Source organism: Macrobrachium nipponense, chromosome 40, assembly GCF_015104395.2.
Source record: "Macrobrachium nipponense isolate FS-2020 chromosome 40, ASM1510439v2, whole genome shotgun sequence".
In the NCBI taxonomy this organism is placed as follows: Eukaryota; Metazoa; Arthropoda; class Malacostraca; order Decapoda; family Palaemonidae; genus Macrobrachium; species Macrobrachium nipponense.
In genome coordinates this window covers 15616703-15634202 of record NC_061101.1, presented here as the reverse complement: position 1 = coordinate 15634202, position 17500 = coordinate 15616703, and the positions used below count along the sequence as shown (strand labels likewise).

The following is a 17500-nucleotide window of genomic DNA, read 5'->3' as shown; positions in this document are numbered from 1 at the left end:
GAATTCACGTAAAGCCGTTGGTCCCGTTGCTGAATAACCACTGGTTCCTTGCAACGTTAAAACACAATACAAACAAAAAAATTTTGGACAAAAAGACCACCAATACATAGACCTTAATTCTTTGAATTTAAAATTTGCCGTATATAAGATATACTATCTACTATCTATGGTGCATCGCTATGCCGTGACCGGAGATAATGAGTTCAAAGCCACAATAATGTGTATGAGACTGTATTTTCAAAATACAAGAAAAAAAAGGGGGGGAGCTTTCGCCTGAAAAGGACCGTTATTTTAACCTTTTCTGTATTTTGGAAAATACGGTCTCATATACAGTATATTTTGTGGCTTTCAACTCTTAATTTATACTTTTCATTTTTAATTCGAAGCCCTTGTTTATTCCATGGAAATGTAAGAGCGCAATACACCACTCTGAAAGTTTTTCTTCTTAAATCTGATTCTTACTAAATAATTGAAAAGATTGAACAACAAAGAAGTCCTACCCCTTTACTGCATGCAGTGGCGTCACCGTGGCAACCTGTGGGAACAGAAAAAGAAATCGTTGTTAGAAATCGTTGGTCAAGTCTTCAAGTCTTCACAGAGATGAACAAGAATAAGGTATATCTCACTCTAACCGGACCACTGAGCTGATTAACAGCTCTCCTAGGGCTGGCCCGAACGATTAGATATTTTCACGTGGCTAGGAACCAATTGGTTACTCAGCAACTGGGGACCTATAGCTTATTGTGGGATCCGAACCACATCGAGAAATGAATTTCTATCACCAGAAATAAGTCCCTCATCAAGTCCCAAGAACTAATATTAGTAGGAGCAGATGCAGAGTAAGGGAGACAGACACCTTACCTTCCTAATCTAACTTAGGGCGCCTTGCCCTGACCTGGCTGAGTTGGGGGGGGGGGCGATTTGCCCCTTGGACCCACCACAAGTAACACTGAATTTCCCTGTCACCCTATTGTGTATACTTCCCGATTAGTAGATCAAGAGAAGATCCTCTCAAGGATTTTTGGAACCAAAACATGGGATGGACTCTAGTGTATCATTAAACTGAAACAAATTGTAGCTCGAAACGAGGAAAACAGTTTTCTAGGTCAGTTAAGACTCGTTGGCTCCACCTTGCGAAGATTTGCCGTCGAAACAGACGGAAAATAATAATAGAGAAATGCATATCCTATATATCTTCCCTATTTGCTATTAGTTCCTCGTCGGACGAGTGGTTTACGTGCTCGCCTACCAATTCGGTAGTCTCGAGTTCGATTCCCTGCCCTGCCGGCGTGGAATCAGAGGAATTTGTTTCTGGTGATTAGAAATTCATTTCTCGATATAATGTGGTTCGGATCCCACAATAATAAGCTGTAGGTCCCGTTGCTAGATAACCAAGTGGTTCCTAGCCACGTAAAACTATCTAATCCTTCGGGCAAGTCGTAGGAGAGCTGTTAATCAGCTCAGTGGTCTGGTTAAACTATAAGATATACTTCACCTTTTCCCTATTTATTATCACCACACCGTTATCGCAGTCGCATCTGATAATGACACAGCTCTCGGGAGCCTTTCGTCAAAAAAAAAATAAATAAATAAATAAATAAAAATGCTCCCGAGAAAGAAAGCTTTAATTTCTTCGCAGAAACATTCAAACATTCAGTTCTGCTTCTCAAGTCTCGAGGGCTTCACACATTAAAGCCAGATTTTCCGAGGGGAAAGAAAGATCGCGGCCGAGGGAGATCGGCAACTGCCTCGGAGTTGATGTAACGGTTAACGCCATCTGGTTGTTGGGGGGGGGTGACCAATTTCGATGATAGGCTAAACGATCCAACACGCCGCCCATAAAAGCGTGTTATTGAGGGTGGGGTGGTCCTGGCGCTAGGTCATTTTTGGGGGGAGTGACGGCATTCGCGAGGGGAGATAAGTGGGACAAAATACTTAAAAACTCGCTAATCTTTCTTTTGTTGTGTTTGCTGTCAATGTCGACTTTTGAGATAAGACACGTAAACAAAACAAGGTCGAAAGTGAACTTTATAAAAAAAAAAAAAAAAAGTTGATTTACTATTAATTACGCTTTGCAATTGGAATAACATCTATGCTAATGACTCAGAAGTTATTCTGTATCATTTCTTTGATTTAACACTATATATATATATATATATATATATATATATATATATATATATATATATATATATATATATATATATATATATATATATATATATATATCTTCATACGTGCGTGTGTTTTTGTAAGTTTGTTCTACGATCTTGCAAACCAAAATATCAGTTGTCAGTAAAAGCCACATACATGTACACATGACTTAAAAAGTTAAAAAGTACAAAAAAAGGGAAAAAATCATCAACATAAAATCTAAAACCTCTCTTAGGTGATCAAATCCAACACGAGAATTATATACTTTTCACGACGCTGCCATGTGACTTAGCAAATTCTTTTGACGTAATGAAAGAAAAAAAACATCTTTTTTCTTTTTTATGAATAAAAGAAAACGAGGAACGTAAATACAGAACTGGATAGATAAATAAGGTGGGGAGGCCATCCATTGACACTTGTTTGTGCATCAGATAAGATTCTGCTTAGTACATAAGCGCAAGTAAAGCGAGAAGATCAGTTGAAAGAATATTATAGGTCTTATCCTGGTTTGCTTCTGTCATCCATTCTCCTTGGATGAGCTAAGGACGAGTTTTCGACTAGGAATTAACAGGATTGAGGATTTAGCTTTGAGGCGAATGGTACAGATAACATCAGAAGCTCTCTCTCTCTCTCTCTCTCTCTCTCTCTCTCTCTCTCTCACTCTATGTATATATAACATATATATATAATTGCATAAATGTCGAGCTACGCTATGTGGATGTGAAAAGTTGTAATTGCCGGGAAGAGGTTAAATTTTAGTGAATCGTGAATTTATACCGTCATAAATAAATGTCACTCCTGCATAGATTCCAGTTCCAGCCGCAACTGTGGACAAGTAATAAAGAAAGAAATATGTATAATATATATATATATATATATATATATATTATTATATATATATATATATATATATATAATATATATATTATATATTATATTATATTTAAGATGGACATACGAATATTAACAATTCTAACAATATTAACTTTACGAGGAAGTCAGGTGGAACAAAGACATAAAACTGATAACATATGTATATTATCAAAGAAGAGGTCGGGAAATAATAATAAAGAATAAACCTTGGAATTATGAAAAGAGATCTCTGTTAACAAAGTGTAACGTGCTGAGAGACACAGAACAAGATATTGAACATATTTGTCAGTGTTTGGTTTTTCCTATCAAAACTCAAATGGTCAACGAACATTTTTTTTTCCTTTTTTTTTCTTTTTTTGCTTGTAGAATTATTACGAAATTTCAAATTGGAATTTGTTCGTTATTTAGTCTTCCATATCAAAGCTCAAATGTTGACGAACACTTTTTTTTTTTTTAAGAATTATTACGAAATTCCAATTTGCAAATCGTTCGTTATTTAGTTTTTCTTCTCAGGGCTTTTTTTCAAATAAACTCAGCAAAAGATCTCAATAAACCTATTATTAAAAACTAAGGCAACAAAGATTCAGCTGCTTCCAGAATTCAAATTACAGAACTGTATCGAAATTTAGCAAAGGGGGAGAGATAAAACTGATACAAATATATATAGAAAAAAAAAATTCAACTACCGAATCGTGTGAAACATTCCGGATATTACAGATTGGGAGCAGTTTCTAATGCGCAATATTCTTGACAACTTTTCAAATGTAAAAATCAGTTAAAGTATTTCTATACAAAACTGTTTGAGAAAGATAAGACCTAACGTCACGGAAATCCTGATAAAGGTAAAAAAAAAAATAATAATAATTAATTGTTGACATATAAATGCAAGTTATCCTTATGAATTTTGTAATGAACTAGATACGCAAATTCCGACTGTCACGTTCACTGATATGAAAAAAAAAAATCTCTCCCGCATCGCCCAACAGAAATATTTAAGGAGATAAACACCTGTTATTACCAAAGGAAATTTGTTTAAAAACTATATGTACCACAACTATTTGGAAGACGAAAAGGCTATTAGGAAAATAATAAATGAAAATGTCTCCCCCCAATGCAGAAGGTGATAAAGTGAGCCTCATAATTTATTATAAAAATATGAAAACCAGTCAGCTGCTTCTTAAAGGAAGAGTCATTATTAATCTAGGTAGAATTACTTATGATGCTTGCAGGAAAAAATTGTGCTTCGGAAAAATTTAAATTTGATCTTAAGAACTTTTTTATTTTTATGGTAAAATCCCAGTTCCTAAATTTCTAATTTGTCCTATATTCATATTCTCGTCAGCGTAACGGAACGATTAGATGTTCGTCCGGTATTATACTTATACGGGATTTTCAGGTAATAACACATATGAAAAAAAACATCAAATCAATCAAATACATGTTCTGTGAAAACTTTTCATACTTGGCGTGACAGACTCGATGAAAACTGGCAGGGATAATTGTGAATAGCGGAACAAATGTACATTTTTTTAAAAATTTTCAGTGGCATTATCTGTTTACTTACAAAGTGTGAGCCTACATAGTTTATTATTGTTGCTTAAAACCCCTTAACATTAAATTTAATTGCCTGTGTGCTTATGACTTTTACCAGTGTCTATTTTTTTCTTTTAGTCTCTGTCTATTGCTTTGGTTCTCTCTCTCTCTCTCTCTCTCTCTCTCTCTCTCTCTCTCTCTCGTTTGTACGTATTAAATACATGTGTGTGTGCATGCATGTATCTATCATACATTTTGTAGTATCCTCTCTCTTTACATCTGAATGTATTTCTCTCTCTCTCTCTCTCTCTCTCTCTCTCTCTCTCTCTCTCTCTCTCTGCGAGTCGTACCACGAGGCGTCACAATTGAAAGTTGAACATGGCCAGTGATTTGACTTCAGCTGGTCATAAAGCGGTCGGGATTCGTGCCAATGCCTTCGTAGAGGGGCTCATCCCCCGCTCTGCGCCTCCCCAACACAAACTCGCCCCCTTCCCCCTTCTTCCATCCCTCCTCCTCCTCCTCCTCCTCCTCCTCCTCCTCTCGCTTCCCTCAACCAACTGATGCTTTATTATATGATCTAAGCCTTATGGACACCACGTTCGCATTCATACCTGTACTCTGACTTCGTCTTCGGTCCGACGTTGTATTCGTTTCCCCTCGTTGACGAAAACAAACGAAGATGGAGCTTTAATTCGCTTTAGACTTTACCGAAGTTCGATTTCCGAAGACCGGGGATAAGAGATAGGAAGATATATCAGAGCGATTCATTTCTTTCGCCCCGTGGGTATCCGCCTAAGTCGAGAATGAGGGCATCGGGACGAAGCGGAGGTCGGCGTTGGATGGAGAAGAGTCGGGGCAAACGTTCCATAGTCTGATTGGCTTGGGCAAAGCTGACATTTTTTTAGTGGGGGAGGGGAGGGGGGCGTTTTAAGGGGTTGGTCGACAGTAAAAAAAAGAAAAAAAAAAGACGATTTCACACAAAGAAAGACAGACAGAAATACTCCTGGACTTCGAAGGGCAAATAAATAAACAACAGCCTTTTTTTTCCACAAAAGACGGAGAATAATATTTATTACAGAGGAATGATTCTTTTGGCCTGTTATTCCTTTCACCTTTTATCTGATTCTTTGATTTTTGTTTTTTTTAGTCGTTTGTACTTCTTGCTTATTTGTGACCAGCAGATTTGACCATATGTGAATTTCTGTCATAATTAATATAATAATAGTAATAATAATAATAATTGTAATGAATTAAATTATTATATTATTATTATTATTATTATTTCTTGCTTATGTATGATAAGCAGATTTGACCAAATTTGAAATTCTGTAATAATAATAATAATAATAATAATAATAATAATAATAATAATAATAATTATTATTATTATTATTATTATTATTATTATTATTATTATTATTATTATTATTATTATTATTATTATTATTAAATATTGTATATATTGCTACTACCGATGTTGAAAATAATTTTATCGCTTAGTCTTTAACTGTAATATTTTTTAGCATTTGATCAAATATGAGAGATATCTGACATTTTGCAAAGGTAAACAATGACAAATAAAAGGCATTAAGAAGACAATGCTGATATTAAATAGTCTTTAAAAAAAAACTTTACTTAAGCAGCCGCCTGATAATAAAATTGTTTTGTGAGAAATAATTGATCATTTTTTTTTAAATAATCGGTGGCGATTTCGCTTAAGAATTTTTATTTGATATTTTGAGAAATATCTCGTTTTTTTTTTCTGATGTTTCCATCAAGTATAAAGCCTGCCCCCTTTTTTTATTTACGTCTGTGGGTTTTCTGTAAAAATATTTTTAATGGTTTATTATTTCGTGTCATTTCATCGACAAAACTTAATTCGCGTGACCGTGTTGCCCTAATATATTTTATGTTAATGATATATATTTTCTTGAAAAAATATTATATATATAATAATCTTATATATATATATATATATATATTATATATATATATATATATACGTATATATATTGTTCATATTTCGTGTTATTGATTGTATTATCATACATATCAATCCATTACCATTTATTTATTTATATATTATATGTATAATATATATATATATATATATATATATATATTATATATATATAATATATATATATATATATATATACTCGTGTATGCGTGTATGTATACACCATACGCTATGTATACGAAATCATAATTACTCTCCCAGACCTACAATGGCAGGCGCGTGTGTATAAATCTACCCCATTCTGACAAAATTATCCAAGTACGCACTTTTGTCACCTCTCGGCCGTATACCTCTGTCTTCCCCTTTAGAGTTCGTTAGGATATGGTTTCTCTCTCTTCTAGAATATCGATTTTATTCTCTCTCTCTCTCTCTCTCTCTCTCTCTCTCTCTCTCTCTCTCTCTCTCTCTCTCTCAAACCCCTACACAGGCTCTCTTCCCCTAACTGTTGAATTTGTTAAGACGAAAATCTCTCCTCCTTAATCTCTTGAGAGCCTTCCCCCCTTCCGGTCTCTCTCTCTCTCTCTCTCTCTCTCTCTCTCTCTCTCTCCTCCCTCTTGATTTTCCTTTCAGTTTCCTCTGGAGAGAGAGAGATAGAGTGGGGCGTTTCCATTAGTCTTCAGTGAAATTGACCATCTAATGTACAATTAAAGCGTTTTCCTTTATTGTCAGTAAATGTTATATATATGTCCTTAGTTGGAAGTGTAACTCAGTGCACTACCCTGATGCTATCTATTCTCCTTGCATTTTGATACCTTTTTTATCTATTTATTAATTTGTTTTCCTTTTCTTTTTTAATAAGTGAGATCTCGTCTTTCTGTATTTCCCTTCCTAATGGACACTTTATTCTTTGGAAGCTTGAATTTCAAATCAATGGCCTCTGTGGGCTTGCTCCACATGAATAAGTTTCATCTTCTGAATAATAATAATAATAATACATCTACTGATAAAGGCGTATCCGTCACTTTGTGTGTGTGTGTGTGTCCTGTTTTCTCTTTAGTTTTATCGTGCATTTCCTTTTCCCTTCCGGTATATGAGTTCCGTAAGGTAAAGCTTCACTGGCCATTAAAAAACTATCCTGTGCTGGTGTCGTGAAAAACCTTTCTTAAGACTCTGCTTCCGTTCTGGGCTTCTTGGTGATTGCCACGAATGTGTGATTTCCTCTCACACCGATAGATGTCACTATAGTAGATTCACATCAACCGTGCATTTGATGTCTAGGCCCGTCCCTTACGACGCTCCTGATGGCTGTTGATAAGCCAATCACAGGGCTGGAAACTCCCAGTCTCTTTTGAGAGTTCACACAGGTAGGACGCATGTTCCACCTCTCCTGAAAGAATTATCCCTCAGGAGAGGTGGAACATCGATCCTACCCATGTGAACTCTTGAGAGAGACTGAGAATTTCCAACCCTGTCATTGGCTTATCAACAGCCAATCAGGAGCGCCGTAAGGGACTGGCCTAGACATTAGATGCACGGGTGATGGTGAATCTACTATAGTTAACGTGGCGTCTACCTCTGCGTGTATGTATATGTTTGTGGGTATGAACGTTTTGCTGAATCTTATTTTAAAAGAAAACACATCATTGGTTCAGCTATTCGGGTTCTTCTAGCGTTTGTATCAAAATGCCCAGAAATGACTCAGTGCCACATAGCGTTGAATTGAGTTATGTTCAGAAGTGATTTCTTTACACGTTGGTTCTGGTGTTTCGCATAATATCATCTACACTTTTATGGAGTTCTGTCGGTCAGATATTTCTGCTTCCTAATGCCTCGTCATTTCATCGAATGTTTAGCAAACTAGACGCGCACGTTTTTACGCATATAGTACATATATAGCTTTATGTTTATATATATATATATATATATATATATATATATAGATATATATATATATATATATATATATATATATATATTATGAACACAATGCTTTACAGGTTCTTTGTGCGTCGTTCTAGCCTTCCGCTGAAGATCGACGGAATCAGCGTTTCAGTTTTTATCCAAAACATCAAGCATCAGGAGAGAGAGAGAAGAGAGAGAGAGAGAGAGAGAGAGAGAGAGAGACTTCGCTCGCTCTTTTCTTCACTTGACCCATTTCCTTGGCTTGACAACAGCTTGGACAAGGAGGGAGAGAGAGAGAGAGAGAGAGAGAGAGAGGAGTGAGAGAGAGAGAGAGATAGAGAGAGAAGAGAGAGAGAGAGAGAGAATCTCTCACACTCTTACACCTTGATATTGGAAACAAAAAAGCTTTTCTCCGTGTAAGAGTGGCGGAGACGTGTCCGAGAATATATATATAATATATATAATATTATATAATATATATATATATATATATATATATATATATATATATATATATATATATTGTATGTATATTATTCGAATCGTGAACCAACTTTTTTTATTAAGGTTATTATTATTATTTATGGCCTGATTATTTCTGTCATATTCTGTTCCTAAAACCGTAAGAATGTTTCAGTTGTGAGTATTTAATCACTTGGTTTTATATAATTATTTTGTCCTTGGTTTGGTAGTGTGTCAGTGAGAACAAAGGCCTACATACATGTGTATTCATACACATAAGCATAAGCGATAAAAATATGCATGGCCATGAAGACCCTGCTACGTTTTCTGACGAAAGTAGGACGCTATTACTCCATCAGTAAGTTTTTTGTGAAAACGAAGCTCTTTCCTGAGGAAGAACACTATGTTTTCCAGTGAAAATTGCTCGAAACGAAATTTCAGAATAGACCAAATACATTCACTTCTGAAAAGTAGTTCCTCATTGGACGAGTGGTTTGCGTGCTCGCCTACCAATTTGGTAATCCTGAGTTCGATTCCCCGCTCTGCCAACGTGGAGTCAGAGAAATTTGTGTCTGGTGATTAGAAACTCATTTCTCGATATAATGTTGTTCGGATCCCACAATAAACTGTAAGTCCCGTTGCTAGGGAACCAATTGGTTCCTAGCCACGTATGCAAATATTTAATCCTTGGGCCCAACTCTTGGAGAGCTGTTAATCAGCTCAGTGGTCTGGTTAAACGATAAGATATACTTAACTTTAACTTCTGGAAACTGAGAACAGTTGACAAACTGACACGCCAAAGAAATATAAAACTTCTTCGTCCAATGCTTCCCGGTCGGTTGGATCGAGTACAAAGGGCCCGCATCAGGCCTCTTAATCCCTTTAATTAACAACTTGCCCTACTTCTGAGGCATCTTCGTACAAGGGTCCGTGCCGGCATCATGAGGCCGTCGTAATCTGATTAAATATCCTAATATTTTGTTGGAGACGCAGCTGTCTCACTTCACTTTCGAACATTTTTATTTTTCTGGCATCCCTCCCGTGGAAAGGTTACAGTGGCGGAAGTCACACAAGGTGATTATGGTTACTATAACTAAGCCAGTTACCCAATGATATTCTATAACAAACCAAACTGTATCACATTACTGTTCGTAACAAACTGGACATTGTTTTTTTTTCTTTAAATCCTTCTACAACCTGAGAAGCTACAAGGGCTAATTAAACAATGGCCCTTCAGGCAAGCCTGCGCTGTGACGCGGCTTTGTCTGTCCGTCCGTACTTTATACTGTCCGCATTTCTCCGTCTCCCCCGAGATCTGAAAAACTACTGAGGCTAGATGGCTGCAAATTGGAATGTTGATCGCCCACCCCCCAAATCATCAAACACATCAAATTGCAGCCCTCTAGCCTCAGAAGGTTTTATTTGATTTAAGGTTAAAGTTAGCCCTAATCATTTCTGGCAACTATATAGGATAGGCCACGACCGGGCGGTTGTTAAAGTTTCATGGGCCGTGGCTTTTTCAGCCTTATTCCAAGACCAACCAAAGATCGATCTGTTTTCGGTGGCGTTGATTATTATGGCTGCGCAAAAAATTCGGTTGCACATTTTTTACTTGTTTGATTATTATCATCAATCTGCTCTTCATTGAATTGACTTTGCTTTACACGCTGAGGAGGAATATAGAATTAAACCCACAACATCGGTAAAATCGAAGCAGGAAATTCCATGCAAAGGCTTTGAATTGAAAAGTGTGACAAATTATGGCTTCATATTTCCAAGGACGGAAGAGTGAGTCATCACGCCTTTTCTTGGAGACGCTGAAAAATTACCTTCAATTCAACAACGTCACCTGAGAGATCTCCAAGTTATAAATATATTAAAATATTCGGCCTTAGGGCACCAAATTAATTAAGGATTTTGCAAACGGAATCATTCTTCAAACCGTTTCCTCTAACACAGTCATTGAGAAAAATCTCATTTTCTAAAACTTCTGAATCGTGGATGAAACACCTGCGCAGAAAACTACCTTGATTAACCTCATCACACGCTAATGCAAGAGGCTCATTAGCAGCTTATCGAACTCTCCATAAACACTGACCCTTTCACTAAGCTTCCCACTACAAATTCCTTACCCAACCCACTCATACTATAGAGTATTATCTTCTCTGTTGTTTCTTAGATAAAATACAGGCTATGTATAATATTTGTATATGCACATATATGCATACATACATACACAAACGTATATGATATGTACAAATGAATATAAATAAAGACGAAATCCACGAAGGAAGGAAAAACAACGGGGTCTGCAAGGCGTTTCGACGTCTTGTCCTGCACTGCTTAGCAAGAAATCGAAAGGCTTTGTATAGAACTCCATCGTTTCTCTTTCCTTCGTGAATATAATATATATATATATATATATATATATATATATATATATATATATATATATATATATATATATATATATATATATATATATATTGTGTATATATTTGTATATCTATATCTATCTATCTATCTACACACACACACACACACACACACACGCACACACATATATATATATATGTGTGTGTGTGTGTGTGTGTTTGTGTGTGTACAGGGTGTCCATAATATCCCAGTACCATAACAAGTATGTATTGCTTAGAATGGTACTGGGACTTTATGGACACCCTGTTTAATACAAATCGAAGCATGAAGCAGCAGGTAGGTAGGTAGGTAGGTAGTAAGTAGTTACCTCTGGAGGAAAGGAAGGGAGGCGGACTCAACTCAACGAGAGAGAGAGAGAGAGAGAGAGAGAGAGAGAAACACAATGGGGCAGAAGCGAAGGACCTGCGTCATAACACGACTCCGCGCATTGACAGGCCTCATTTAAGAACAATGGAAGGCTCTCGCCTTCAGAATTAATCAGCTAGACGATCTTGCCCAACGGGACGGGAGTCAGGGGGACTCGTTCGGATGCGCCAGCCTGCAACTTTGCACACACGGCTCCGCCGAGGACGAGGAACTACAAAGGTGAGAGGAGGAGGAGGAGGAGGAGGAGGAGGAGGAGGAGGAGACGAAGAAGAAGAAGACTAAGAAGGTGGAGACGAAGGGGAGATGGATGAAATGCGCGCGATGAACGAGAAGAGAAGAGAAATGGAACTACAAAGGTGAGAGGAGAGGAAGAAGAAGAAGAAGAAGAAGAAGACTAAGTAGGTGGAGACGAAGGAGAGATGGATGAAATGCGGCGATGTACGAGAAGAGAAGAGAAGATGGAACTACAAAGGTGAGAGGAGAGGAAGAAGAAGAAGGAGAAGAAGAAGAAGAAGGTGGAGAGGAAGGAGAAATGGATGAAATGCGGCGATGAACAAGAAGAGAAGAGAAGACGCAACAGAGAAAAGGGTATATAGTTTCACTGGTTATGAGGATGACAGAGTGAAAAACGCTGATAAAGATGGAAGAAGAAGAAATATCCGAGAATGACAGGAAGAGAGATATGAGCACATGGCGGACAGATAGAGAGGAGCAAAAGAAACAGACGAAAATACAAATGTTTGCGATGAAAAGAATAGTAATAAGAATAACAGAAGATCAAGAAGACGGAATTGACAATTTTTCTAATAAAAAACTGTTAAGAACAGGACCATAACAACGTTCAAAATAACACCACATCAAGAAGGGGAGAGAATGGCGTCAAAACGAATGAGAGGAAAGAGTCTAATCATGTTGTCATGAATAAGGTAAGCTAGAATAAGAGTAAGTGAAGAATAAGAACATCTGCGACGAGAAAGCGAAGGAGAGAAACAGAAGAGAAGAAAATAAAGAACAAAAAACCACCTAAGACGAAAGTAAGACTCGGGAATAATCATGGGAAGGAAAAGGGAAGGAAAAGCGAATGAGCAGCTATGACAAAGAAGAAGAAGGCAAAACGGAAGAGAAAAAAGGATAGAAGGAGAAATGAAAAAGTACAAACGCAATCTGAGGAAAAAGAGAGGAATAAGACGCATAGACCGAGAAATATAAAGTGAAAAAAGGAAATGTGGGAATGGCGGGTTCAGAGGTATAAAGATCTCAGTTATTCAGAGAAAATGTCGAGATAGTAACGTAACATCGGCAGTTAAAAACAACAACAACAACAATAGGAAAGGCTAGCAAAATGAAAATGAGGTCACTGTACCAACAGAAGCAGCCGATCGCGCACGCCCTATAAGGCTCGCGAAGTGGCACACCGTCTTCAGTAGTAGTCACTGTTTTACACAGGCCTGTGGAAGTCCCGAACGAAGAATGAGTCGAAATATATCGTTGAACCTCTTATGACTGTTTATTCCTGGCGTCTCGATCCATCGGCAGTTTAAGAGTGCAGTCCAAAACGCTTTATATACAGATTTCACAAAATTGAATTAGTTCACAGTTAGCACCGTACGTAGATGAATTATAGACTTCGCAATATTGCGTTTCTCCTACAGTATTTGTCAGGAAAATTATATAAGTCCAATGGAAGTTGGCTTATGTCAAGAATAAAATAATCCCCTTTCAAATTTGAGCATACTTTCGTTTTCGGCTGGTCTGCAAATCACCACAAATACAGCATAATCATTCACTCGTGATCGGGCGATGAGGAAGCCACATTGATTTAAATGCAAAAGTGCCTATGAATCATTTTGTTTTTCTCCCAAAGTCGTTTCCTGCTCGTACAGTAGATCACTGAGCTCACGAGAGAGAAACCTGGTCCGTTAACACAAATTTTCTTTTTCTTTTTCTTTTTCCAGATAAGCCATAAATTCCTTGGGGTTCGTGATCGTTGCCAACCAAGCAGCCTTACTGCGTGATCGTGGTCAGAATACCCTATACACAGTGACGTCACTGACCCTCCAACTCCCAATGGAAACCATTTATCCTCAATGACGTCACATCTTGAGGAGAGCCAATGAGGGCGCTCGAATGGGACGTGACGGTTGGGCCGGCGGGAAAGTTGGCGCGGCACGGCGTTTTGGCGGGAACACGTCCTTCTGGGAGAACTGGAAGGCCCCTTTGGTCACGTCCAGCAGCCTCCTGACGTGATTTAGTTAGATTTCGTTGAACCACTTCAATCCAGGCATCACGTGCCCCTGCTTCTTCTTCTTCTTCTCCTTCTTCTTCTTCTTGTTTTTGTTTTGGAGTTCTGAACTTTGGTCGTTTGGACGTTTGCTCACTTTGGAAGGTCAAAGTTCTTTGCTTGAGCGCTGTTGTCGGAGGCTTTTTGTTTGGGCGTTGAATGTCTACTAGACTTACTTCGTTTACATATAGATGGCATTTATATACTACTTCCTTTGTTTACAGAAGGTATTTACTTCATTCTTTGGGTTCGTATTTACAGAAGAATTGAACTTTTTTCAGTTTCATCTTCCTCAAGGTCTAGGCTAAAGCGGATATATATATATATATATATATATATATATATATATATATATATATATATATATATATATATATATATATATACGTATGTATATGTGTGTTAATCACCAAACTATATTGTTAAAAATACTGGCGATCTCATTGGATATGGGAAATACCGTATCTAAAACCATATTTCTAATCTTATAACAACTAATGCTTCTAGAAACCTTCGGCTATGATAGCTAATTTAACTAACCATTTAGAAGAGTGCCCGGCTATATGCATCATTCCTTCTCTACGCTTCAATGAATTAAGATGATATTAATGCACTTACCGAGGAAATACGGCAAGGATTGTGATAGGATAAAACAAATAAAGAGGTATATACCGTAATGATTTCAGTTATGGCAAAAGGCACAACAATAACTGAATAAATGCGTAATAATGCCATTATTAAGTTACAATATTTTTACTTAATAATATAAAGTGAGTTATGTCGTTATACACCATAAAGTCTCACCGCAAAAGCTATTTCAGTTGTGTATATAAAAACTTCAAAAAAAAAACGAAATCTATGTACACATTGATACTGAGACGATGCGCCTGAATAAGAAAAATAAATATTAATAAAAAAAACTTCATGGCTAAGACAAACTTAAGAAACCAGAATCATCTGCTATCAAAAGGAGAGGTTACTGAAACGCGTTTCGTGGCATTTTCAAGTGAGTGAATTAAAAAAAAGTAAAAAAACGTAAAACGTCGAAAAAGTAGAAGGGAAGTTCGTTTGCTGCAGAGGCCGAGAGTTCCGCTTTAAAAACGAAATCTTGTATTTTATTTTCATTGAAGGTAAAAAACAAAAAGTTAGAATTTGGCATGGAAAATTAAATTAGTGAAACCAGGTCATTTTACTGAAGTAAGATAAAACAATAGAAAATAAGTTAAAATTTGTCTTGGAAAATTAAGGAAGCAAAATCAGTCATTTTGCTGAAGTAAAAAAAAAAAAAATTAAAATTTTTCATGAAAAAGTAAGTAAGCAAAATCAGTCATTTTACTGAAGTAAAAACAAAAAAGGTTAAATTTGTCATGGAAAATTAAGGAAGCAAAATTAGTCATTTTACCGAAGTAAAAATATTAAAATTTGACATTGAAAATTAAGGAAGCAAAATTAGTCGTTTTACTGAAGTAAAAAAAAAAGTTAAAATTTGTCGTGGAAAATTAACGAGGCAAAATAATTCATTTTACTGAAGTAAAAATAAAATTAAAAGTTAAAATTTGTCATGGAAAATTAACGAAGCAAAATCAGTCATTTTACTGAAGTAAAAAACGAAAAACAGTTAAAATTTGTCACGGAAAATTAAGGAAGCAAAATCAGTCTTTTTACTGAAGTAAAAACTTAAAGAAAATAATAATAAGTTAAAATTTGTCTTGGAAAATTAAGGAAGCAAAATCAATCTTTTTACTGAAAAAAAAAAACCTTTCCACTACATGTCCAGGAAAAAATAATACCATGGCCATAGTAAGCCCCGGGAATATATAAATGGAATGAGACGCAGGATTTATTTGAGAGAAGAAATCATATTTATTTTATTCTCAGCCGCTGAGCCCAACATTTTTAGGAACGATTGTTGGAACTTGTGTTCAGTTTTATCGACATATGATAGTGAAAATGTGTTTTTTATTATTGTATTGTATATCACTATTTGCTTACACATTTTCACACTCGCACATGCACGGACATACACATATGTATGTGTATGCCACACACTCGTTTATATATATACTTAATATATATATTTATATATTATATATGATATAGTATATATATATAAATATATATATGTATATATTACTATATATATCTAATATAATCCGATGGGCATATATATTAGTAGTGTATAGTGGAAAATAAGCAAATAGTGATTATACAATACAATAAAAATAAAAAACACATTTTCCACTATCATATGCGATAAACTGAACACAAGTTATCGTTCCTAAAAATGTTGGGTCAGCGGGCTGAGAATAAAATAAATGATTTCTTCTCTTCAAATAAATCCTGGCGTCTCATTCATTTTATATATTCCCGGGGCATATGGCCAGGGTATTATCCATGAATGTAGTGGAAAAGGTTTTTTTTTTTTCCTGCAGTAAAAAGATGATTTTGCTTCCTATCCAAGACAAATAATATTATTATTTTCTTTAGTGTTTATATTAAGTTAACAAGGACTGATTTGCTTTTAATGTCCGTGGACAAATTTTCGAGTACAAATGTCCTTTAATATCTAATTCGCTCTACCTCGCGAATTAATTATTTTCATATTTGTAAACCGAAATAGAGCGAATTATATATTAAAGGACATGTTGTAGCTCGAATAATGATTTATATGAGTCACGGTGAATGACAAATTATTCAATAATATATATATATTATATATAATATATATATATATTTATATATATATATATATACTCGCACATGCACGGACATACACATATGTATGTGTATGCCACACACTCGTTTATATATATATAGAATATGTATATATATATATATATATATATATATATATATATATATATATATATTATATATATATAGTATATTATATATATATATATATATATATATATCTATAAACGAGTGTGGGCATACACATACATATGTGTATGTCGTGCATGTGCGAGTATATATATATATTATATATATATATATATATATATATATATATGAATAATTGTCATATCACCGTGACTCATATAAATCATTATTCGAGCTACAAATGTCCTTTAATATCTAATTCGCTCTACTTCGGTTTACAAATATGAAAATATATTAATTCCGAGGTAGAGCGAATTAGATATTAAAGGACATTTGTAGCTCGAATAATACACACACACACACACACACACACATATATATTATATTATTTATATATATATATATATATATATATATATATATATATTATTTGTAAAGTCGATGTTGTTATTTCGTTCGCAATAAATGAACTGCGAAATACTCACATTATATTAATATATATTTACATCTAATATTCGTCAACATACCTTAGTGCAAATACTGAAAGGAAAGTTCGTATACACAAAACTTCACTCCAGCTATAATCTAATACCAAAAGAGCCCTTAAAGAAAAGAGAGACAGTTCACAATTCCCTCTGCCCCCCCCCCCCACCCCCCAAGATCAGATTGACCCTCCAGAGTCACTATCTGGGCGCTGTGCCCCTCAGCCA

General features: G+C 35.6%; 1 protein-coding gene across 6 annotated transcripts in view; it reads right to left on the bottom strand.

Annotated features, from left to right (window-relative positions):
• Positions 1-17500, bottom strand: part of LOC135211951 (single-minded homolog 1-like) — a 144493-nt gene that overhangs the window by 106061 nt on the left and 20932 nt on the right. For 4 of the 6 annotated variants that reach the window (XM_064245202.1, XM_064245203.1, XM_064245204.1 and 1 more), the window contains exon 2: positions 501-535. The exons of 1 other annotated variant lie outside the window; for it this stretch is intronic. In XM_064245202.1, the coding sequence (XP_064101272.1) occupies positions 501-535 (35 nt within the window). Of the gene's footprint in view, positions 1-500; positions 536-13049; positions 13652-17500 lie in introns of those variants that run through there. One more of the 6 variants, XM_064245205.1, reaches the window with a different exon arrangement.